General features: G+C 42.3%; 3 protein-coding genes across 15 annotated transcripts in view; 1 reads left to right on the top strand and 2 right to left on the bottom strand.

Moving 5' to 3' along the window:
* Nucleotides 1-20: 20 nt before the first annotated feature.
* acod1 (aconitate decarboxylase 1) lies at nt 21-5,003 on the bottom strand. Of its 2 annotated transcripts, none has more exons than XM_029837457.1 (5): nt 4,554-5,003; nt 3,801-3,962; nt 1,513-1,602; nt 1,223-1,422; nt 21-1,068 (listed from the first exon to the last, which is right to left on the bottom strand). In XM_029837457.1, exons 1-5 carry the CDS (start codon nt 4,587-4,589, stop codon nt 93-95), a joined length of 1,464 nt encoding a protein of 487 aa, XP_029693317.1. In that variant the 5' UTR covers nt 4,590-5,003; the 3' UTR covers nt 21-92. The 2 variants fall into 2 exon arrangements, with proteins under 2 accessions (XP_029693317.1, XP_003961703.2); XM_003961654.3 differs by lacking the exon at nt 4,554-5,003 and adding an exon at nt 4,132-4,489.
* Nucleotides 5,004-5,316: 313 nt separating this feature from the next.
* kctd12.1 (potassium channel tetramerisation domain containing 12.1) lies at nt 5,317-6,779 on the top strand. Its single transcript, XM_003961610.3, has one exon. The coding sequence runs from the start codon at nt 5,469-5,471 to the stop codon at nt 6,327-6,329; it is 861 nt and encodes a 286-aa protein (XP_003961659.1). The 5' UTR covers nt 5,317-5,468; the 3' UTR covers nt 6,330-6,779.
* Nucleotides 6,780-24,323: 17,544 nt separating this feature from the next.
* lmo7a (LIM domain 7a) overlaps nt 24,324-25,191 on the bottom strand; it is a 39,174-nt gene continuing 38,306 nt past the window's right edge. For all 12 annotated transcript variants that reach the window (XM_029844685.1, XM_029844704.1, XM_029844670.1 and 9 more), the window contains 2 exons: nt 24,954-25,056; nt 24,324-24,881 (listed from right to left, as the gene is read on the bottom strand). In XM_029844685.1, coding sequence (XP_029700545.1) covers nt 24,804-24,881; nt 24,954-25,056 — 181 coding nt within the window. In that variant the 3' untranslated portion in view covers nt 24,324-24,803. The remainder of the gene's footprint in view (nt 24,882-24,953; nt 25,057-25,191) is intronic.

The following is a 25,191-nucleotide window of genomic DNA, read 5'->3' as shown; positions in this document are numbered from 1 at the left end:
CTGTTCTTATTACTTTATTCAACAGTTTAATATTTACATGTTTTCTTCCTTCTAAAAGTTGATTCTACTAAGTAACTTTCCATTGTTAATGTTTAAAAAATACAATTGGCATTTTTTCTTGGCCTATATAGCTGCTCAATTTGACTGCTCGTCATTCTGAGATACAAACCCAACAGTGAGCTGTTTTTCTCTTTTTCAATGTTTGCAACTATATCGATCAGGCCGTCCACTCCCTCTGTGCTCAGCACCGAAGAAGCGTGAGCTCTGAACTTCTGCACCAGGTCCTCCTGACTCAGTGGCTTTCTCCAGTGGCCATAGAAGGTATTGCACCTGGCCCAAAACCTCTGCCCCTGTTCGGTTTCAACCTCAGCCTCGCAGTACATCTTGTCAAAGCTGGGTTCGTTACCCTCAGGGGTCTCAACCTTCACTTTGGCCAAAAGCTCCCTCAAAGCTGGCCGGTTTCTGTCATCATCACCGTACGAGGATACTGTCACGTTGTCGTCCAGCAGGGCAGAGCAGGCGTTGAACTGAAATGAATGCCTGGCTTGGTGCTCTGTGCTGGGGAAGGGACAGTCGATGTACTTGGATGGAGGCACTCGCAGTGTGACCTTTTTGATTTGGTCGAGGTCAAATTTCCCAACTCTGTTTTCAAGCTTTGCTCGAGCAGCCATCGCTGCGTCCACAACCCAGTGCATCGCCAGGTGAGCAGGTATACGCTTGAAGGCCACATCCTGACTCTCCAGAATCCATTTAAATTCACTAGAAGTGGAATCTTCCATAGCTGAAGGATGGTAGTCCTTGTAATAAACCCCAAGCCCACTGTCCATATCCAAGATGGTCGGGTTTCCCTCCAGGCCCATTTGGGCAAGCTGAGCGGCCTCCAGGCCTCTCCGAGTAGCATTTCCGATGTGAAGAGGTTTGGTCTGTGTGGCAGCGTTGGCTAAAGGAGCCCCAGCAGAGGAGGCGGCGATAGCCAGAGCGTGAAGGCACTGTGTTGGAGACAGACCCAGGAGCTTAGCTGAGGCGGCAGCACTCCCCATCACCCCAACAACACTGGGAGGGTGGAATCTGAGGATGGGAAACACAACTCTATTGATACTTAGCAACCAGCTGGATCTCCATCCTATAATAATTGTTAGGCATACCCTATATAAACTGTCTCATTAAAACTTATGGCTGTATATACTGTAATTTAATCCAAAAGTAGCTACAATTCAAAAACCTTTCGGGGATGTTGTAGGCCTCTCTGGAGAACCTCAGAAGTCGACCCTGGACCTCGATTCCAACATTGAAGGCCAGGAGCAGGTCTAGGCCAGAAGGCTGCTGAGGCAGTGACTCCGCCAGGGCCAGCAGGGCCGGGAGCACCGCTCCTGAAGGATGGGTAGCGGGGTGCCAAGTGTCATCAAAGTCCATAGAGTGCACCTTAACGGTGTGACACCACGATGAGCAAGCAGCATTTTCCCCGAAATTTGGATACACGTTTCATAGATCATCCTTTTATGAAATGCTTACCGCTACACCATTGACAAAAGCAGCCAAACAGGGAGGAAGAACCAGGTTTGATTTACCCCAAACGGTGCTCCTGTCCTCAGATGTAAATGACTGTAATCAGACATGTTTAAAGCAGCAGAAGGGTGACGTCAATCAGGAGCAATAGGACCTGTTGAGAGACTTAACCCAGGTTTGACCCAAAAGCTAAAAACAATGAATTTAAATATGTGACCAGAAATTTGTGTTAAAAACCAACAAACCAAACCCTCTGCACAACTAAATGTGCATGAGTAGAATTGATTTGATGATGCTAATTTAGTCAATCTAATCTGTTTTCCACCGAGCTGCATCTTCATTGAACTCCCTCGAACCACCAGATCCAGCTCAGCAGTTAGTGCAACCACCTCCTCGTTAGCAAAATAACTAGGGTTATAAAAGGGTTTGAAATCTTCAGGAAAATGTTAATAATCAGCCAAGTGAGTAAACATCTTGTTTTAACAAACCACTCGGCTGCTTTGTCAACAGGGATGGGCAGTATTTAGATAAATAATTGCATTATGTAAATGGACAGTATATACATTTATTTGCAATATGCATTCTAAATGATGTCGTGTATTTTATTTCAGTGAATAAAATGCCTTTATATTTTCTATCAAAATACTTCACATATTTTTGTATTTTCAAAATACCCTAAAATACTTTCTGTGAGACACATAACATAATGATCTCACCTCAGCAACATAGGTACTAAAAAGGCCCCAGTATTTGTGGAAAAGCCTCCCAGTTCTGATGCCTTAGTCAAGTGCACCGAGACTTGACACTAGTAGACACTAGTGGGGAAGGGACAGTAGGGGAGCGCACAGAGGTTTTGGACTTGGAAAGTCCTAAAGCAGAAGGAAACCCGACAAGGGATGTTTTTTGGGCTTTCCATGCAGCGGATCTACGATTCTGCTCTAAACTATTGCGTAATGCTGCTGGAGATTCTGCCATTTTCTGCAACTTTGACCAGTCAAATGAAGCCATTCCGTACTTCAAAATGGATGTTTGCCTCCACAAATGGTAAAAACGGAGAATTCAAGATCTAATTCTTCAGCCTGCCTAAGGAGGAGAACCTCAAGCCCCAGAACTCCTCCTATTTTTTAAATTTGGGAATAGATTTTGGTGTAATTTTGCCCATCCCCACCAGTAAGGGGGCTTTTCCACTACTCATGGGCTCTACACGGTTCCTATAGTACCGACACTGTGATACCGGGACAGTGCCTTTCAAGTGTTTTTAAGCTTGTTACTTGTTTTTCTCTAACTAATAAACATACGGCTTTGTAAAGTTGGGACCTTTCTTGTTAGCATTTTCACTTCTTTCACTTCACTTCTTGTTTAAAACTGGTCATTTACATTTTTTTAATATCCACGCACAAGGCTGAATCCAATCAAATGCATTAAAGGTAAATTAGCAAGTGAAGTGGGCTGGTAGCAGGAGATACTGGGACATTTTCAGACCTCTGCCTATGCGCCCATTTTATCAGTCCCCATCTGTGAGATGAATAAAAGATTCTCCCACAAACCCAAATGACCAGCCTGAGGGTAGTTCGTCTGAAGCTAATGATGTGAAGTTGGCAAATAATGAGGGATGTGGAAAACTCAGAGCCAGTCAGACTTTTATGTATTTTACATCTGAAATTGTTCACTGTGATGGTCGAGGTGCATGGGGGACAAAGAACTCTTGTCCAAACCAAAACAGGCTCAGAGCAGCGATGAATAAAAACTGAAGAAACCTCCTGAATGAGAGAATTCGGTAAATGGAGCTCACATTAGTCCATCAATGTTTAGAGATTTGGCATTTAAAATTGTTGTAATAAGTACTTAGAACGGTAATCTGTTTACTTTTTTGATTATTGCCAAGAGTTTGTTAACAATTTCTCAGCTTTTCCATCTTCTGCAGTTTTAAGTGTGTTTTTTTAGATTATTTTGTGGTTTAAGTGGTTATAAAATTAAATATTTTTTATAAAACTAAAAAGCAGATGAATCAAACAATACGTTCTCAATTCACTGTTAATATGACTTTTTTTTACAAACTGCAAGTAAAACTAGTTATTCTAAATACAGAAAGTAATTTATTGAGCACTGTCCACTCAACATAGATGCACAGCAAACAAGGTCTGTAAGAACTGATGTAAATATAAATTTTGCGATGAGTAGCAATATTTGGGCCAAATATGCCAACAAACAGACAAACAGATGAACTTGTCTTGCACTCAATCAAGTTGACGTATGAACATACGATAAAATACTGCTTGGATATTTGACTGCACCTGGCTGTACTGGAGAACCTTATTAAAGACGGATGTCCTGGTTCCTAACAGACCAACGCCGAGCGTGTCCAGCATCATCCTTTTACTCCTTTTTATCACTCCATCTGTCAGGTGAGCGGTACTCAGGGCATGGATGGCAGATCCAAAACTCTCTGTGATACCCTGGAAAAAGAGGACATTCATTTTTAAAATGCCTTTTAGGAAAAAATAGCAGTTAGGGAGGGAAAAAATGAGATTTTTAATTACAAAAAATACCACAAACAGAAAACTATTAAAGCCACTTCTAGCTGGAGATGTCTAAAATGAATGAAAGGCAAAAGATCAGCAGTACCTTCCGTAACATGGTGTGCAAGCGGCAATGTCTTCAAGTGATTAAATGTCCAAGTGCAAGATTCTTTTAAAGGTACGGTCACTGTGGGCTGAACTACCAAATTTCCCAAATAACACAACAGCAGTGAGAAGTAGACAGTTTCACAATGACTGGCTCGGGCAACTTTGGCAAAATGATCTTAGCAGTACTAAATAAATTATTTCGAAGCTCAGTGCTGCTTCGTACTGTACATGGGAGGAACTTCACAAAGGTAAAGGTGCGGTGATAGCGGAGTTTTTCCATTAAAGATCACAGCTGCAGATGTAACAATCACTTTATCCTTTCTCTTTACAAAATATAGAAGCTGGAAATTAGTTTATCCTTAGAGGTGAGTTTCAGACAGGTCACACACACAATGTGTTTATTTCACATGCAGTATGTACCGCATCCTTGTCTCTTTCAGCTGAAGAAACAGTCATGTGACTTCACTTCCTTTCCTTGGTTCCAGAGGTGGAGACTGGACTCAGCAGAAAAATCCTCCTCCTCAGTCCCAGTATGACATGTGATTATTCTCATATCTTAAAGGTGGGAGAAGGTTGATTTCTCGGTTTCCTGCACATCTCACACTTTGTGGAAATGAAGTCATTCTTTAAGCTTTATGATTAGGAAAACAGTACCACGCCAATGACAACATGTTGGAAATCACAACAGAAGGAAAACAGGAAGTGTGAAATGATGATGGGCAATCTGGTGAACTTTAATCCTACTCCTTTTCTTGTATTCTATCCTTTATTTTAACAAAGAAATATAAAAAGCACCCTTTTTATACCTATTATGCATTATAGGACTATAATAACACTATAAATTCAAGTTTAAAACAAATATAGGGGATATTATATAAGGGAACACAGGCCTAACATCCAACCGAGCTGAAAGCGCGTTAAACATGTGCACTTCCGCTACTATTCCACTGGATGTCGCTATTTCCATAGTTTTCAACCCTTTTTTAACTGGGTTTTTTGGAGAATAAATGACAACGTTTTAGAATGGTCACTACCGTACTGTACATAGTACAATAACATCTAAATACAGATGGAAAAATACAGATGGAAAAAGACAGATGGAAAATACACGTGCCTATTTGTTTGCTCTTTCTCTCTCTCTCTCTCTCTCTTAGTCTCAAGGAATCAGAGAGGCGCACACACAGGACCACTTGCTCGCATTATTGGTCTCATTAAACAACCATTTAGCGGTCAACCCCTCACACGCACGCGCGCAAACGCACGCTGCACGCACGGGCTTCATAAACAAGTCGCTGCCGCCCGATTTCTCAGAGCCTCCTCAAGAGCTGAGAGAAGATGGCACTGGCCGACACAGAGCGCGGAGTGTCGGGCTCCGGAGACTCCCTGTTCTCGGAGATCATTGAGCTGAATGTCGGCGGGCAGGTTTACGTGACGAGGTACAAAACTCTGATCGCAGTCCCAGACTCGCTCCTGTGGAACATGTTCAGCAAGAAGAGTCCCCGAGAGTTGGCAAAAGACAGCAAGGGGCGCTTCTTCTTGGACAGGGACGGCTTCTTGTTCCGCTACATCTTAGATTACCTGCGAGATCTAAACTTGGTCCTGCCGGACTATTTCCCCGAGAAGAGTCGCCTGCAGAGGGAAGCAGACTTTTTCCAGCTGCGGGACCTCGCCAGACGTCTCAGTCCCCGAATGAGCAAGGAGAACTCAATGAGTGAGGAGATCAGCCAGAGCGACACGGAGGAGGGCGCGCTGCAGTGCGGCTCCGCAGGCGGCATGGAGACTTTACGCGCCTTGTCGGTCAGCGGTGCCGTGCGCTCCCCGTCCCTGGACTCCAGGAAGTCCGGCTATATCACGATAGGTTACCGCGGGTCCTACACCATTGGCAGGGACATCCAGACCGATGCCAAATTCAGGAGAGTGGCGCGCATCACGGTGTGCGGGAAGACCTCTCTGGCCAAAGAAGTCTTTGGAGATACGCTGAATGAGAGCAGGGACCCCGACAGGCCCCCGGAGAGATACACGTCCCGGTACTACCTGAAATATAATTTTCTGGAGCAAGCATTTGACAAGCTGACAGAAGCGGGGTTCCACATGGTGGCCTGCAGCTCCACAGGCACCTGCGCCTACACCAGCAGCGACCCCAGCGAGGACAAAATTTGGACAAGCTACACTGAATATGTCTTCTGTCGGGAATAGAGTGTCCTCTAAAACATATTAAAGCATCCTGCATTTGCTATGATGAAGGGTAACATTGTTCAGGGCTAGTGGTTCCAAAAAAAATGTTTCATTATTGTAACAATAGTCAACCTGTCATCACTTGTATCTTTACAGAGACACGCAAAGGTTTTGGATCAGTTTTCATGTCCCAGTTTGTCAGAAGATGAAAAAAAAATGGATGTACAGGCGGGGGAATTTATAAATTCAGTTAAAAATGCCCTTCTAAATCCAAAGTGGGTGTGTCTATCACAGACTACATGTCAGTGTTTCAGTCAGAACTGACTTGGCAGGACTCCCTGTGTCGCCTGGTCACGTGTGGCAGATGTAGTGTGATGGCATGGTTTATAGGTCTATGTGCTTTGCTTGCTTAACACACAGTTGTATTTGTTAAACTTGTACAGTTGAAATAAAACATATCTGCTGTTCTCAGCTCCTTTTCTATCCTATTCCACTATGATCTGCAGAAAAGTGCAGACCTGGAAAACACCAACACTCATCAGCTCCGAGCCTTTTATGGCCAAACGCAGTGTGGAAAGTCAAGGGGAGAAGCTTCAAAGAGAGTTGCCAGGAACCTCAGCCCATTAGGAAAAAGAGCTGCGAGCTCAACAGAATCGCAATTTTAAGGTGTGGGGGAAACAATTCAATCATGATTTAGGTGTTTGGCAGTCCTCACGGCCTTCAGCTTCAGCCACCTCTCTAAGAGCGGCGTCATTGTTCATTCCAATTGGACCAATATTACCTCACAGTAGCAGAAATCCTCTCACAGCATGTACGTGTACAATAGGAGGGTCCACCTATCCCCCTCACTGCTGCCCCGTGGATGCAAATAGTGCAGCTGTGCACACATGACATCATTATCATTCAAGTGTAAATAATGAAAGGGTCCAGCTGCACACAAATGGAGGGGTCTCGTCTTCCGAGGACTCTGAATAAATGCAGTTTTGCACTGATCTGGGGCAGATTATTTGAATATCTGTATTACTTGAACAGACACTAAAGGCTTTTTGTGTATTTGTGGGGACATCCTATCAGGTGCTGGTAGGAATGAGATAACCTCCACCAGAGGACCTCAGGATAAATCTGCTCTGGAATCCCTGTTTTTGTTGGGCCAAAAATGGATTTTCACTTTCTTTTTGTCCGTGTATTCGATTCAGAATTTTCCACGGTGACTATTTTTCACTTTGGCACCAAGTTACAACAACAAAAAAATTGCCCAAGTGATAATTTAAAGCAATGGACAAAAGGGGGAATTCAGCGATCGGAGAGACCGGATCATGGTGTTTGCAGAAGAGATTGAAGGCCGGCATGAATTATTCAGCGGCCTAAACAGTGAGCTGATAAATAAAGGCAAACACCCTCCTCAGGAATGTGTCACCACTGCAGAGAGGGAATCAGCGGCGTATGGTGAAAAACAACTGCCGCCCATTTCCAACTCTATCTAGATTGATCCGCTGTAAATATGCAAGCAGCCGAGCAGATGCTAAAATCAAAGCAGCGAGGCGTCAGTCCCTCACCGTCTCTGAGATATCTGGTCAGCAGAATCTCATTTAGCATTTGAACCAAATGGCGCTCGACTCAGCGTCAGGTTAGCTGAGAACCAGACAATCTTTGTTGTTTGATTTTAACACCAAGGTCCATCTCGCTCACTAACAAGTTTTAGCTTTATTGCTCCCCTCAAAGAAACCAGAGAATAGACGCATAAACCTCCACTCTTCGCCTCATGAGGTTAATCCTGCACATCTTTGAGAGTCCCGGTGACGCTGCTCATAAAGGCTGTTCAACGTTCCGCTCATGCATTGACAGATATTCACCCCAAGCTGCAACACACCGGCGGTGGTGAACTCACTGCATGTCTGCTTCTCCCGGGAGTGACAGTAATTAGATAAAGTCTGTCAACAGAATCTGAAATATAGTTAACCTCCTGAGCCCTGTACCCTCTCTCTCACAGCACACATGAGGACACAGGCGTCAGGAGGATGAACTGTAGCCCACAGTTTTCTCCACAAAAAGGAAGAAATGTGAAAAGCTTTATCACAAAATAATTACACATCTACGCAGAGGCTTCTCACACAGGGAGTGACCAACTTTCTTTCTTTCTTTTTAAGCTGCTGCATCACACACAGATCCAGTCATCGCACACATTAATATTTAAATATTTATACAACCAATTTGAATGCAGAAGGATTTTAGAGCTCCAAAGAAATGTCTTTCATCTGTATCTTAATTAGTTGGCAAGAATTTTTGCTTAAAAAAACAAAAAATAAATGCCCATCTACTTACAGGCCCCAATGTTTTAAAACATTTTGATTTGAAAGAGTTTCAGAGGGGAGAGCATCCATCAGTAAATCATTTGTTCTGACTTGTAGCTGCTGTGAGGAGCTCCTGCCGACGTTCTGAACATCTAAACAACAAATACACAAACAAATGAGAAAGGCCGTCTTCTCTGTGTGCACGCGCTGAGGATGTGACCCCACAACAGACCACACGTCTTTCAGGCGCGTGCATGAGACCCGGCTGCATTTTCCCTGACTCGTTTTAGATCAAAGTTGCTTTCATTAGCACATCACAGCCGTGACGGCCAGACCAAAGGCTTCATGATTCTAATGAATGTGAGTCAGAAATATGTTGCAAGCCGGGAGTCAGTTCTGCTGCCCAGGCTGAAAAAGAGGATTAACAGGGTGACATTTTAATGAACAAGTTCAAAAATCAAAGGAAAATCAAGGCATTTGAAGAAAACATCGTTGTGTTAGTTTATACACGTTTTAAAAGCATTAAAGCATAAAAGGAAGATTATCCTCATTATGAGATTCCAAATGATTCTTTCATAGTGATGAAGACAGAAGAAATGAGATGGGCTTTGACATCTGCTAACGAACCTCTACTAATAGAAAACCAGGTGGAATTTCACTTGGGCAAGTATTCAAATGGCTCATTTAATGGCATGTTATTTAGTACAATGCTGCAGTTTACAAAGCATAATAAGCACACGATCTCCAGTAATAGTGGCATTTGCTGTGAATTCCTTTCACAGTGTGTATTTTTATTGTGAGTTAATGAAAATCAGTTACACGGGGTTCCGTGATGTTAACACACAGGGCCATAATTATCAACAACCCACAAAAGAACACGATTATAATAGTGTTCAAACTTCAAATGACTGCAGAATAATCTGAACAAATTGGCATCCTGCTCACCCAAGATGAAGAGATTGGCAGGAAGGTCATATTTCACAAAGGATAACAGCAACAGGAGCGTAATTAAATAATGCAGTATGTTCGTTATAGTAATGATCATGTGGCTCACGGGGACACTGAAGCCAAACAGGAAGGAAGCGGCAGCAGCTCCAGCCGTAACGTCTGCATACGCTCCTTTAAACGAGAGGTGAACAAGCAAGTAATCAGCAGATGCGGAGGTGATCAAGGGTGCATATTAAGGATTTCATTGAGCTCTAAACTTGCGGCGCTGCCGTAAGCTGCGTCCTCCTTTCAGCCCAGACTCTCAGCACATGTCCTGTGATTAGCAGCACACTGACAAATGCACCGCGCTCTGACTACCTGAGCTCAGACCTTGTTCCTGTGGACCATTAAGCCTCCCACTTTTCCTGCCAGGTTACGTCTTTTGAAAAGCACAGCCGTCAAATTACAGCCATCAAAATGCTCTTTCTGCTTCTACAAATGCTGCCTCATGACCTGTGACTCCTCATTTTGCATGACAGCCATATTTTCAAGTTGTTTTTTTTCTTCTCCACAAAATCACGGCAAACCTGGGTACGCTAAAAAGAAGACCCCTGTTTTTATGCTTTACCCATGTGATTGCACGTACCCTTCATGCTTGTTAGCAGTTTACGAAGCAGCACTAAAATCTGTTTATCTATTGATTCATTTTTGCACACAAAACCATCTTTAAAATCTTTTATGTTGGGCTGCATAGCAAGAAGGTTGTGGGTTCAAAGGTTGTCTTCATGACCTCCCTACCTACCTGCTGGTTTTTTTTTATTGTTTCAATCCCAAAACATGCACATCACTTTGACTGGCGACTGCAAATTGCTCCTGTGTGAGTGTGTGAGTTATTTGTGTGATGACAGGTGAACTGTCCAGGTTGTGTCCACTGGGAAAGAGTTTCAACACGTGCAGGTTAGCAGAAAATGAACGCCGAACACTTTCATCCCTTCTTCTTCAAGCTGCTGTTCAAACGTTAGACCCTTTGTCCCAGAGATCCCCTTTCCTCCCAGATTCTGAGTGTTTGTGCGGATTCCTGACTCAATGTGGTCTGGCTCCCTAATGACAGGGTGAGACGTGCATGAGTGCGGTCAGCATTCTCATGGAACCAGAGGATTCGGCTGGCTGTTGCTCCAGTTTCAGTTTTCCCCCAACTGCCTTTGAAAAATGCACAATAGCAGTGAGTAAAATTACAGGGTCAAGTAACACAACAAACAATTTCAGTGTAGGCCTCTGGGTCTGAGTTTAGCGGCGGTCTTTGTTAACACACGGATGTTATATTTTGCTGACTCTTTGTGAAGCCTTACCACAGACAATAATTACTACGCTACCGGTGAACAGGAAGTTCACTGTTTCAAATCAGAACTTCCACTTGGACTCTTCCAAATCCTTTAAAACTGACTTCCACTGTTCATTTTAAAGCATAATAGGTGTCCCAGGGCCTGTCCACAATCAACAGGCATCTGTAACCATCAGCTTGGATTAGAATCACTATCAGGCAGCTGGAAATCAGGAAATCAGGCAGCTGGGACGTTTGTCTGCTGGTTGCCTGGCAGCACCTGGCCAAGAAGCAGTCTGCTGCGTGATGTAATGAGGTAACTGCTGAACTGGAAGAATTCTAAAGTGCTGGTTGATAGATTTCACATGCAGCCCCCCTCTACTCATGCAGATTCTTTAGAGAAACTTGGGATTGATTTCCATCCAAATGAAGTGTTTTGAAGCATAATAAATGGGTGCAGTGGTTTTGAGTTGCGCTGTTCTAAATGGCCAGATGATGATCAGAAAATTCTTCTGCAAAGTGAAAAGAGACTTTAAAGGATCTTTTATGCTTTTTAAGGAACCCCGACGTCCCAAAACAACTTAAATTATCTGTGAAAATTTTGTAAAAATCTGTGAATTGCAAATATTGGATCAGTCTATTACCACAATGATGAAAGAAACGGGTCTAGAAAACTGTCTTATGTGCAAAATTCTTACCAACCATAATGTGATTTTCTCCTTTGTTCCCCTTATTTCTAACTGTAAAATGAAATAAAGATTAAAGACACAAAAGGGCGATCAATCGTGACGATTATCATTCCAGTCTCCCCTCGATGGCACAAACCATCGTTTGGCATTTCAGTCGACAAACGAAGAGGATGTGTAAGGATGGAGTCTCTGGGAGAATGGGCGGGAACATTGAGTACACAGCGTCTCACAGGTGATTTTATCCGGCCTCTCCGGAGCTTCGCTGCATTGCTCATCTGCCTGACGGGCCTCAACTTTAGCAGCAGGATAAATGCTGAAGGAGCTGACGAAAGCCCCTGTAGATATTCTCCGGATCGTGCTTAATCAATATCAACAGACAGATACACAATGGAGGCTGCCTCGCACATTTATCTGGCCTATAAGTTATTACCTTTAATTTTCCCACTTACAATAGATTCTACAGAAATAGCACGGCTCTCTGGGGCCACGGACGGCTGACAGAAAGACAGGAGATATCCATCATAGCTAGCAATAACAGAGGGGGGGGGGGGGGGGGGGGGGGGGGGGTTGTCAGCGGCGAGGAGCTGCAGCTGAGGGAACCTGGTAGTTTGATACACACAATCAAAGCTTTTACTGTTCCCGTGGACGCAGCAACGCAGTGGTGCCGAGCTAGAAAATATCAGTAGAGCGAACACCATCGCAACATCTGCTTGGCTCTTTTCTGACAGATGTGTGCTCACTGGCAGACGTGTTTACAGGTTAAAGCTTGATTAGATAACTAGGACGGATGACACTGCTTTATTAGAGCTCTATTTCACACTGGCGGTCGTACAAGACTGCATTTGTTCAGGTAATTAACCCTAACCTTAACATCCACGATCACCTTACCAAAAATGGAAATGTATTAATAAGTCAGACGTGGCTCTTTTAGAGAAAAAGGTATTTGTGTTTGATAGAACATATAAATCCGATGTTCCACTGCTGCTCCTGCTTCAACCTAGAGGCAAAGCTTAGTCTGAATGTTCTGGCAGGTACCACTGCAGTTATTTTAGTGCTGAAAAAGCAGCATGCCCGTGAAACAACTCTTTGAAATATATTTGGATGGCAAGTTACACATAACCGCCGCCACAGTCCTACAAAAAGCACGTGAACGTCATTGTTTTATCTCGCGTGGAGATCAACAATCTCTGGGAATAAGTGAAACGCTCCATTGTGGATCATCGCTGTTACACCATCGTTTGTCTGCATGCAAACGGAACCTTAAGTCCCTCTGATCCTTTTCATTTTGTTTTACATGTTATGTTATTTATGTTTTTTTGCCAGTTTATAAGGTCTGCTCAGAGATGTTTGAATGGGTTCAAGTCAGGGTCACAGCTGGGTCAGGCTGAGGTTCTGAGCGCTCCAGATCAGTTTTCCATTAGGTATATCTCAGTATTTTGCTGTATTCATTTTGCTGTTCCTGGACCCTGACCAGTTTCCCCATCCCAGCCGCTGGCTAACACCACCACAGCGTGAGGCTGCTACCGCCATCATGTGGTGATGGTGCCAGCTAGGTTATGAAAATGGACGGTTTTCCTCTAAATATTATACCGCAAATTAAGGTCATAAAGTTCAATCATGTTCTCATCAGAGCAGAAATGTTTTTTCCTGTCTGAGTCCATATGTGCATTTTTACAAACTCCAGGTGGGTTTTCGGAGGCTGCTGCTAAGGAGAATCTGACCTTCTTCCATCTGCACTCAGGATCTCCAGCCCCCCCATCAGCAGGACTTTTAAAGGGAGTTTTTCCTTGCCACTGTTGCTTGTTGGGGGTCAGGCCCTGGGATTCTGGAAAGCGCCTAGAAACAATTTTGTAACTGTATGTATGTATGTGTGTGTGTGTGTGTGTGTGCGTGTGTGTGTGTGTGTGTGTGTGTGTGTATGTATGTATTGATGCTCACGTCTCTTACTGAGACCCTTTTCCCCTCAGATGGCTCAGGTTGGACACTCAGCTCTGACCTGGTTGGTCCAAACTTCTCCCATTTCAGAATGATGGAGGCCACGGTGACCTTAGGAACCTTCAGTGCTGCACATACCTTCCTCACGTCTGTGCCTGGATCCAGGTCAGTGTCTGAGCTCTGGAGGAAGCTCTTCAGAACTCAAGGTTTGGGTTTTGCGCAGAACTTTCTGAATGAACTGTGTGTTGTTATTAAAACATATAGGTTTATTTATCATATATCATATCATATATCAACATATATCACAGCACCCTCCCAAATCTTCGGATATGTATCGGCATTACCCATCAGCTACAAGCTCTGATTTCATTTATTCCAGGAATTTACGAAAAGCAATTCTGTTGGTCTGATGATAATAAACTACTGTGCAACTGGCCGACAGCCAAAACAGTTTTGACGGAGCTTCAATTTCTGTCATACTCATTACTCTGAAGTAGGTAGAAAATGATACCACTGCTTTCCTTCAGAGAACATCACCCTTGTGAAAATGGCCTTAATTTTAGATGGTTGAAGATGATGTGACAAAACCTCATTTTTCAGATTTTGAGATTCAGTGGATTATGAGCTGGTGGCACCTGGGAAATGAATGATTTAATGCAGTGTAGTGCCACCAGTCCTGCTAAATGCATGCGTTATCGTGCAGATCTGTGAATATTTGTTCAGTATATGTTGAGCGATGCAACATGGAGATGCTCCCTGTCAGGGATTGGGTGTTACAGCCTGATTGCATCGTGGGCGATGATGGAGCAACTGCTATTTTTTTTTTTTTTAAATTAAATTTTCTAGTGATGGGTGACATTTAAATGACACTTCAATCACTTACACAATTTTTTCCTGGACTGTAAAGGTCACGCAATGCTAAATTAAGCGAGGAACAAGTGCAATTTCCTTTCGTATTTTAACACCTCTTGGGCAGAAGAAAAGGCCTCCTAAACACAGGGTTGCCAAAGAGATCTAACATTTGAGTGGTGGCCAAAGGAAATGTGATCATTTTGCCGTTGTCAGTGCACTTTGACTAAATGTAAACTAAAATACGGGTTATTGGCGCCAAAGTTTGCTGGAAGTAACGTTAGCCTGTCAGCTAAAGTTGCTGGTGCTGGAGGAGTTCGGGGGTAGGATGTTACTTTTCTAGAGAAGGAGGAAGAGAGGAGTATTATTTATTAACATTTATTAGCTTTTGCAATGTGGTTAGTACACACGAAATGCACATAGTAAATATATGATCATAAGTGTAAATTATGTTATTAATTATGAGGTACCAGAGTGAGTCAGCTGGCCTGGAAAACTCTGAGCATTTCAGGGGTTGAGCACCTCACTCAAAATGTCCCAGCACCTCCTGCTATGTAGGAGATGTAATGATTTAATGATAAGGTCATGATTTAGTGGACTATTATGAGCAATTATTATTGTAATCACTCTCACGTTATTTCTTGATCAAGCTGATTTAACTATTGTGACGTCATCAGGTTTGACGAAAGAAGGATCACAAACACCAAATAATCAATACCAATAAATTGGACACTTTACTGCTGATTAGGTCCCAAGTATATTAGGTGTTAAATGTCTTGACCATTAATAATGTAGCTCTGCAAGCTTTTCTTCATGACTTCTCCATCTGGTGTTTGCTCCATCATTGAGACGGTTCTGATGGTGGGATTTTAATCTTTACTCTCATCAGTTTGACAGACAGAAAGGTTGCGTGTCTGCTGACGCATCCTGACAGTAACCTCACTGCATTTCTGGAAGTAAAATAGCTTCATGCAAAGAGATGCAATAAAAATCATTCACTTTAGGAATGCAACTACTTTTGCTTTGGTGAAGTTGGGACATTTCACCGAGTCATCGGTGAAATGTCCCCAGCATGAGATCTGTTAATAATTCAGAGCTTGTATTGAGACGGGGAAGTGTGTCCCTGTAGGGGAGCATCGCTGAACAAAATACTGGGGAACAGACATGAAACATTATTCAATCAGGCAAAAGGATCTTGATCAAATGTTATTGACAGAGTCAACAGAATCAGCAGTAAGACTGATAATTATGGGATTTCATCAGGTAATAGAGCTTTAACTAACTTTAAAATATGCTAATCTAAATCTAATACAGAAATTGTGAGAATTTGTTAAAGGGAATTAGAAACAAAATGCCTGATGTGCAAAACAGCACCATAAAATGTTTTAAAATAATAACAGTAGTGATAGATTTCTATTTTGATGCATTGTGTAATTCAGAGCACCATGCCTCAGGTGAAAACGCTTTTCATTTCTGTTGACGGAGTGAGCAAGACTGACTGTTCTTCCAGCTTTTCCTCTTGGCTCCTGTTTTCTGAGGAATATACAATCAGCAGCAGAAGGATTTGCTATGCTCTGGTCGCGTGAGCTCGTTCCTGGGCACTGTGTAAGTAGAGGAGACAGTTGGAATTAATATCCATTATTATGGGAGTGACTCATGTGCTGTGCAGTTTATCCATAAAATGAAGGCCCACTTGAGTTGGCGATGAAGGAAATTGCATTTACAGGGATCTAATTACCAGCCTCTGCTTTCCAGTGCAAGTGTTTCAGGGTGTTGCAGGCAATTGCCTCTTTTTCTATTCTAGGATAAACTATTATCCTGAAAATATAAAGGAAATGTTTCTCTCACCACCCATACTGCGTTCCAAGATATTCACCATGTAAAAATGAGCCTGTAAAGATGTCGATGGATATTCTCAGTCATCCAGGTTGAAGAGAATCTTGGCTTAAGAGAATTCACCTAGGTTTAGTTAGGTTTCAGTGACATTCCACCTCTTATCCAGGAGTCTTTTCCTTCTTTTAAAGCTGCCATATATCTTCTCTGCTCTTTGAACATCCCTCATTTAATTCGGAAGGAGCAAGGAATCATTTCAGCCTTTTCATCCATATATTTATCTATAACTTTTTTCAAAAAAAATCCTGTAAATTGAGTCAATCGGGACCAAGTGCAGCTGCAGGGTTATGAATAATTGTGCTGGATAAGGACACCATGTGATCATTATTCAGTCTTTTCACTGGCTTGTGATGTGAAATTTATGCAGATTTAAGTGATGGTTTTACAAGCGCTGATTGCTACTTGACTGTCAGCTTGGCTCACATTTTCTGTTTGTGCAATTATACAAAAGTAATTATGCAAAGACACAATGGCATGAGAAAACGAAGGGGGCAGTTAACCCTTTCCTCAAAAGTTAAAGGGCAGCAGATTGATACCTTGTAAATAGGACTTGTGACGCTGCTTGCTTTCTGCTCCACGTTTCAATTTCCCATTTTCACTTTTACACCTGCGGTGTCGGATATGCTGCCTCATCCTGCTCAGTCAGCCAGTTAAACCCCCCCCACCTGAGCCGTTATTGACCCTACTAAGCACGACATTCTGTATGCAGGATGAGGCCAGATGGGTGTATTGATCGCCTATCAAATTGGTTTGTTAGGGAGATGGAGGGTGGCATTTTGGAGGAAATGCAGCCCACACCAGCTGTGTTCCAGCTGATAGCGGATCCGACATGTCCTACCGTTGAGAAGGAAAAAAAAATCAGGGCTAAATCTATTTCCACGGCAGAGGTCAACAGCTGCCACTCCTCAATTGGAAAATCTGCCCATCTGGGAGAGATTACGAAAGAACACACAAGATCCGGAAGTATGAAACCACAAATGCCATTTATGTTTGTTTTGGAGGTTCTTGGTTGTGATTCTAGTCCCATTATAAATTGATACAGACAGATAAAGATCATTTTTGAAAAATTACAAAGCCTATTTCTCCATCACATCTGTGCCGACAGGTTGGGAGCAGTGTAACAGTATCTGAAGGCCAAAGAAACAATTAACATAGGGGCCGTTGGACGGTTTATCCTGTTGGGGCCCAGCTGCTGATGCCTCTTGAAGCAACAATCCAAAAAGCTAGTGCAGATTTTATGGGTTTTATGGTGCAGATTCTATGGTGCTGTTTGCTGGTCATGAACTTTGATCAAGATTGTCAGAAAAGAAGGGAAAAGCTGTATCCGTACTCTGCACAGAACATGTTTTATTGTTAAAAAACAAGAACATAACGTTTGTATAACATCAAGTGAACTATTACTCACCCTCATAGCTCATAACAGTTGTCAAAAGGTTTCTGTTTCCAGTGTTCATTTTTCATCATTGCGGTTTTTAATAATGCATTAATCAGCTCAGTAATTCGTTTATGACTGTAACTGTCATCGCTGTCATAAATAAACCGCCTTTGAGATTTTAGCTTTGACATTCTATCTGGTCAAATGGTGGTTTCGGTGAACTCCTGGACAAACAGTGGTTCAGAGATGCACAATCTGACATTTTATAAATGGATTCTGATTAGAAATAGATTTGAATCCCCAACTTCTTTATTCAGAAATAGAATTATTTCAGTTTGTTTGAGCTTTATTATTTGTAGCAGCACTAGTGGACTGTCTGCACCAGTGAGGATGCTGCAATAATCCTTGCACTGATCCCTTCTAGACAAACCAGCCCGAAACCAACAATTTAAGGGGAAAAACAATACAAAGTGTGCCCCAGCAGCAGCTGCAGCTGGAATCAAACCCCCAAATTTTCATTGATTTAATGGATCAGACACAAAATGGGCAGATGTACGCTCTGCAAAACAGAGATGATTCACTGAGCTCAATCCTCTTTGTATCTCCTCCTGAGGCCATAAAGAATCGGCTCAGGAGAGCATGAAATTGAGTTTAGAGACAAATAGGAGTAAGTGATGTTTTCATAATAACCCAGAGCAAACAGCCAGGCCATTAGCAAGTTAACAAGCCAAACACTCTAATAAGTTCACCGTTTTTTTCCCCGTGTCATATATGACTTTATAGCACTTCTGAGGGTTAATGACAGACAGCGGTAATGACTGGAATGCAAATGGCTGGATCACCAGGAGGTAACCGGCCGTCTGAGGAGGCTTAATCACTTTGTTTTCCAGCCATGGAATCGTTGGTCAAGTCCACCAACAGAAAAATACAAGTGAGGAAATCTGGTGAAGTGGTTTGTAGATGAAACAAGAATGCAGAGGCGCTTCGATAAGTTCATCCCAGAGAGATGAGTATATGTTAGAAATCAGCAATTTAACACAGTTTTTATGAAGCAAATGTGGTGACCACTCATTTGGGAGGATGAACATCTACCCATGCTCTTGAGGAGTGAGTGTGTTTTGTTTAGTGTCACGCTGCAAAATGATGTTATAATTAACAAAAATATGGGGAAAGTTTCACTGAGACTGCAGCTAATGAATCTACTATACTCTACTGAGCATCCATGCAAAACAAACACGTCCTTGGTGTTTAAGGAGTGAGGCTTGTAGAGGAATCCCCTGTGGGGTGCCCTGTTCCACTTCCAGCTTCATTACCCCTGGGCCTGCAGCCAAGTGAAGGAGATAGCAGCTGGCAGAGCGTCGTCCCATACGCCTGGGACTTCGGGGCAAAAGCCTTCAAAAGAAAACCTTAGCCATTCGCAGTCAAAAATGAAATGGCTCAGTTTGATAATGAGGTGGGGAAAAAAACCTCAAAAAACCCAACATAATTGTTTATCCTGCGTCACGTTGCACGGCCTTGAGCTCGTGCTGATCCTAGGCTGCTGTTCACTTTCAAGTAGGTCGTTTTTTCAAAATGTCAGCGCGGCGCAGCCACTCCCATCCTTCCTGTTAATGGGACAGACGCTGGAGTAAAGACCCAAGTGCAGACCCCAGAGGCAGGCATTTTATAAAATCGACTTTTACAGTTTCTTTTAAAGCAAAGTGGGCGCTGAAACCCTCAGAATATCGGCCGCTTTCATAGATGAGGAAGGGGTCAAAGGTGCACAGGTGAAAACAAACAAATCACAGAAATTAACAAAGTATAACGAAAGAAATCCCATAACGCAACAGAGCAGGACACCAGAACGAGAGAACCTCAACAGAGGCACTACAACAGGGTTCTTTTGAGAAGTCTCAAGAGCAGAGAGCAGTAACCTGATGTCCAGTTGGGTTCTCTGACTGCTTGTGGCACAGGCCATTGTGAGCAGGTCCAATATCAATATATTAATCTTTGCTCCTCTGCTGCCACATGAACAAAACGAGAGACCTGTAGGGAGGAAATGATGGATTCCAGAAAGCCATTCAGCAAGCAGCGATTACAGCTCAGTAAGGAAGATAATGATGTCTAATGGAGCCTGGACAAAAGACTGGACTCTCAGCTTGCTTTTCAGAAGGAAGATTGCTGGCTTGCAGCGGTGGTGTCAATAGGGACCAGCATCATGCTGATTTTTCAGATTGTTCTACTCAGGCCGGACAAAGAAAAATAAGTCGTCTCAGCAATGTTGGACTCGAGGAAGTGGGAATAATGTAGATCAATAGCAAAAAAGAATCCCGATAAATGGATTCATTCAGCGAGAGAACAGAGTTGGGAGGACTTAAAGACTAATGATGTCTAAATGATGTGGAGTCAACTCCTCCATGATCCCAAGACAAACTAGGGAACATCCCCAAAGAGATAACTGTATTTTACATCATTATCAGCCAGAACTTGGTCAAACTATTTTCTCAAAGCTGCCCTGGATGTGTGGATGACAAATATATTTTTAAAATACATTTAGATGTGCACTTTTACAAAAAAGATGCTACTATTTTATTGCATTATCTATTGTATTGCTCTTGAGAGTAAAATTGGAACCATATATGAACTTTAGCCAGCACACATCCATACGAAGAATGGTGTGAGTCACCATCATGCACGTACAGTAAATAACTACTTTTGTAGGAACTCTGAAAGCATGTGTTGATGGAGAACTGAAGGGGCAAGGGGACCAGGCAGCCTGTGCTGACATCTCAGTTAAATCATTGCATCCTTTATCCTGTATTTTTTCCCTCTCTTTTGTGTTAGAAGACTTAAATGGGAATCAGGAACAAGACATTTTCCATTATCCCGGTTGTCACAACCTGGCAACCACCCCTGTGCTGCTGCACGGAACTCAATATTAAACATTGCACAATGTCAGGAACAAAGCCTTTTGCCCTGAAGTGGTTAGTTGTCATCAAAAATGATCCAATTTTCAGCCAAATAAAGAGGATTACAGAGCAGATGAATTTTAAAAAAAGAGCTGCAAATCAAGCAGTTTTTGGTAATTTGCCAAAAGTAGCCTACACATATTTAACATGTGCCACAAAAATGTATATAAATTCATATATTGCTTGTAGTCGACTTTATGAGTCATTGAAAAGTCTTATATAATGATTTTAAAGCAATAGTATTGCTTTCTGTGTGCATTAATCAGGGCTGTTTTAGCGTCTGCTTGGCTCCAGGCATGTCGGAGGATTTGTATATGGCTTCTGACAGAAAGAGGAAGAGACTGGATCTGGCATTACTGATGAATGAGGAACATTTTCCACAGATGACACTGGCCTGAAAAATAGAAAATTAACAGTCCTGCTTTCTTGCATGGAAATTTTTCATGAGCCTGTAAAATCTAAAGCAGGGTTACGAAACCAGATTTAGTCAACGCCATGTTTTGTCGCAGTTACACCAAAAGTTTTTAAACTGTAATATTTACTTACACTTGTGGCTTTAAGACAGTTATTCTGCTTAGTCTTCATAAAAATAACAAGGACTGTATAATATTAGGATTAAATAGAGTCAATAAGACAAAAATGGAACCTTTTTTTAATGACAGACTAAAGTAAATATTATTCATATGGTTGATAGAAGGTTTAATGGCCCCTTCTGATGATCACACGTTTGCTATATTGAGTCCTGTATTGAGTTCATGACATTAAATAAAGGACATTTCTGCTTCAGCTCATGTTTGTTTGCAGCTTGACTGGATGTCTGGGGTGACAAACGGAGACCTTCTTTCTGCACAGCGTGTAAATATCAAAACAACTCTAGTGACCTCAAATGAAGGGCAGATGCAGAGTGTGTCACCGTCCTCTTTTAAGTCTTCCTCTGATAAATTTCCAATTAACTTCAATTCCAGGAGCGAGTGAGGTTTCGGGAGTAAAGGTGCAAAGTCTGTTTCAATTCGGTTGTGACATCTTTGCCAGCCAGACGCTGCGTCTGCTGCTGCAGATCACTAAAGAACTTCCACCCTGTTCTACGTGAGGAAGATTGTCAGAGAAGTGCAACACCAACATCTGTACTCCTGTCAAGATAACGTTTAAGCAGATGTAGCAGACAATGAGGCACTGTTGCTCTTTTGATAAATGCACAATATTAGGCCTGCTGATAAATTTGATAGTATTCTGCACTCATCTTCCACTGCTTCATCCATACAAAGAACAGCAGATAAAGAGAGAAATGCATAACACAGAGTGAGTACAGCAGCCCCGGCTAAAGCAGGAGCCATTATTATTATGAGGGGTGGAAAAGTGTCTCTCTGTCACCCTGGGCAGAATCCAGTCTGAACCATATCAGGGTGCTCCAGCTGTGACCGTGCAGTCTTATCTTTTCATGCCTGTGTAACAATTTCAACACTCTATGCTAGCCTCTATTCAATCTGGTTAAGGAACTCCTATGCGTGGTGTTGCTACTCATCCATTTCCCTCCTCAAAATAGAGGAACAAAAATAAATCGGAGGGTTCTTTAAGGCCACACATATTCACATTTGTGATAGTGGCATGACCGCTTAGGTTGTTCTTGCATGCAGGGGAAGAGAGTTAAAGCTTTTTCCTGGCAGAGGCTGTGCTTTGCTGCAAACGTGGAAAGAAATGCTGTCCTTGGTCGAAGCGGGAGCAGTTTTGATATAAGAAAGGAGAACAAGGAGGTTCTTGATGAGTCACATTTAATTACCATACTAAGAGAAACCACAGGCTGCTGTGAATGCACCATAATAAGATTAAAGCATTGAGTTGACATACACATTAAATATTTTTCTAAAAAAAAAAAGTATCTTTTGTAATTTGGCCATTACAGTCAACACTCTGGAAATAAGTAATTTTTCATTATTGACATAAGGCCACAATTGACACAAAACAATCCAATTGTGAAGGAAAAGCATGATTTTTTTTTATGCTTGTCAGAACAAAATATCTCAGGGTAATCACTTGAGGTCACTCAAAGAACTCCCTTTAATTCCTTTATTCATCATATTCAATAAAAACATGCAATTGCTGTGTGTGGCAGTGCTGCTACACCTGCTCAAAATAGAACGGAAATTAAGTGTTGAGTGCTTTTACATTTTCCTTGTATGCGGTTTATGTAAAGCTACATGATCAGCCTTTCACAGTCGTTGAAATGTCTGCATGCAATCCATTCTTAACGCCCTCTTATATTGTTCCATTTTCTTTCTGTGGCTGAATATTCGTGCTAAAAAAGACAATCCTTTAACAGAGAAACGGAGAATCTTTGTTCACAGTTTAATCTCACTTCTGCAGGGAACCTAAATTTTACTTAAGCTCAGAACTTGCTGTAATCCCTGCTGTTAACTTCACTGTGTGACAGCAGCAGTGTATATATGCTACACACACAGCAGCTGTGATGCTACAGCAACAGGTCTGGCGAGGCAGCGTCTGCAATTATACAACTAATTATAGCATCATTTCAAGCTGTGGCTGAATTATTGCCTGCTGGGTTATCTATGTGTGAAAGTCATTTATATAAAGTAACACGTGTCAGAAAATACAGTGGTGTGTGATTTGTAATTTGGGAAAAGCTACTGATGTGGGAATGAGACATGATCAGACCTTATTTATGAATTTACGAGAGTTGCCATATCATTTTACCTTTGTGCTTTTAATCCACTTTGGGGTTTGAACAGAGAGCCAACGCGTTTCATTACTGTGATTATTTATACCGCAAATATCTTAAATATCCACCCACTACCTAATGTTATGGTGCCCCCTTTTGGTGGGATTAAGTTACAACTGAAATCCTTCAGACAGATGTGATGAAAATTGACTGGCCAGATGCGCGTGTAAAACAAAACAACAAAACAACAAACAAACGAACGAACACCCCCCCCCCACACACACACAAACAAAACAAACAAACAACAAAACAGGACTGACAATCTCGAAATGAAAGTGGGTATTTTTAGTTTAACAGAGTGTGGTGTAGAAGGATCTGTCTGCAGTTCCTTACTTCTCCTGTTCTCTTCGGTGCAGCCAAGCACAATGTTTTGTCAGTCCCAGCAAACGCCAGTCGAACCTCTACGTCAGTGCATTCCATTAAAAATAAATAAATAAAAAACCCCAAACGTCTGTGGTCTCGGTCTATCCCGAAAGGTTTTATATTTCTCGGCCTGACTATCTGGCGCCGTTTGGTGCCACGCTTGTTTTCAGTGTGTCAGGATGAAAGACTCGTGAGAGGCAAAGGAAAATCAGGATTCCCCCCCCCCCATATGCCTGCCCGTGTTTGGGGGTGTTCTGCAAAAGCTGGTTGTGCTTGGTAATTTACTTCTTTTTGTAAGCGCCTTCTATTTATGGACACAACAACATTTGAAGACCTTTAAGTGCTGCAGGGCATTCAAGAGGAGATTAGGCACACTGTACTGTACCAAGCTGCTAAAATGACAGATCAGATTTAGTATGGTCCTATCAATGGGTGATCAAATGGAATCCACGCACACCAAATGAAATATGCATGTAGAACTAGCAGGTCCTCTGAATCTCTGCACCAAACCTTATTGAAATTCCCGTCATTACATCTGAGATGCAACAAAGAAACGAAATGAGATGGGCAGCACAAATGTTTCAAAGACAAGAAAAGCCTTCCATCACATTTCAGACTAATATTACAAAACACTGTGTTCAACACACACACACACACACACACACACACACACACAAAAAGAACAAAAAAGACAATAGATGAGAATTTATTTATTTACAAATGTTCCTGACTCTGTTGAGTGTAGAATGTTTCCTCTTTCAGCAAAAAAAATCAAACAAGTGCTATTCAAGCGGATGGTTTTTAACATATTTGGACAGATATCTGAATCACGTCTCCCCGCTAGACCCAAAAGGCACATAGACATGGTAACAATGGTAGATAAGCAGAATAAAATGATGTCGGAAGAAGTCAAGATGATCCTGTAGGCTTTGTAAAATTTCTCATTTCTAGTTCTTGAGAAAGTGCTGAAAAAAATCTTAGAGACATTTTAGGAATTCAACTAGTTTTATGTCTTAAATGTACTAAAAAAAAACCCTGTTATGTGCAGAACCCTTTCACTTCTGCGTCTGTGGTACTTCATCTTTTATAAACACAATAAGCTGCATGCCACACGTGGACAAAAACACAAATATATTTTCCTCATCAACTTCAACAGAGTCGGTAATGGATTCAGGGGTTGTTGTCACAAGTAGTTTCTTCATCGATCTGCTGGAGTAGAGTCAGGTCACATCTCAGTGGGCGTGGCAGCTGAACCAGAGCAGACAGTAACGTTACGCTGGGAAAAACACGCCGTTGTCATGGCCTTGATCGAGTACTCACTTTTGAATCGCATGTAGCAGAGGTTACAGTAGAGTTGTTTATTTCGTATTCGGACCTCTGCCCCCGCCTCTGAGCCTCCAAGTTCAGCCTTACAGTCGAAACACTGGGGAAAATCAAGAAATATGTGCGTTTAAAACTGCCACTCGGTTAAAACTGGGTCATCTTTGAAGAAAGCGGGACGAGGAGAAACCTTGCGTGTGAAGAAAGTGTAAAGTTAAAGCATAAATGCCAAAGACTG

The sequence above is a fragment of the Takifugu rubripes genome, chromosome 1 (assembly GCF_901000725.2).
Source record: "Takifugu rubripes chromosome 1, fTakRub1.2, whole genome shotgun sequence".
In the NCBI taxonomy this organism is placed as follows: domain Eukaryota; kingdom Metazoa; phylum Chordata; class Actinopteri; order Tetraodontiformes; family Tetraodontidae; genus Takifugu; species Takifugu rubripes.
Note: the sequence above shows the minus strand (reverse complement) of the source record. Positions and strands in the feature narration are given on the sequence as shown.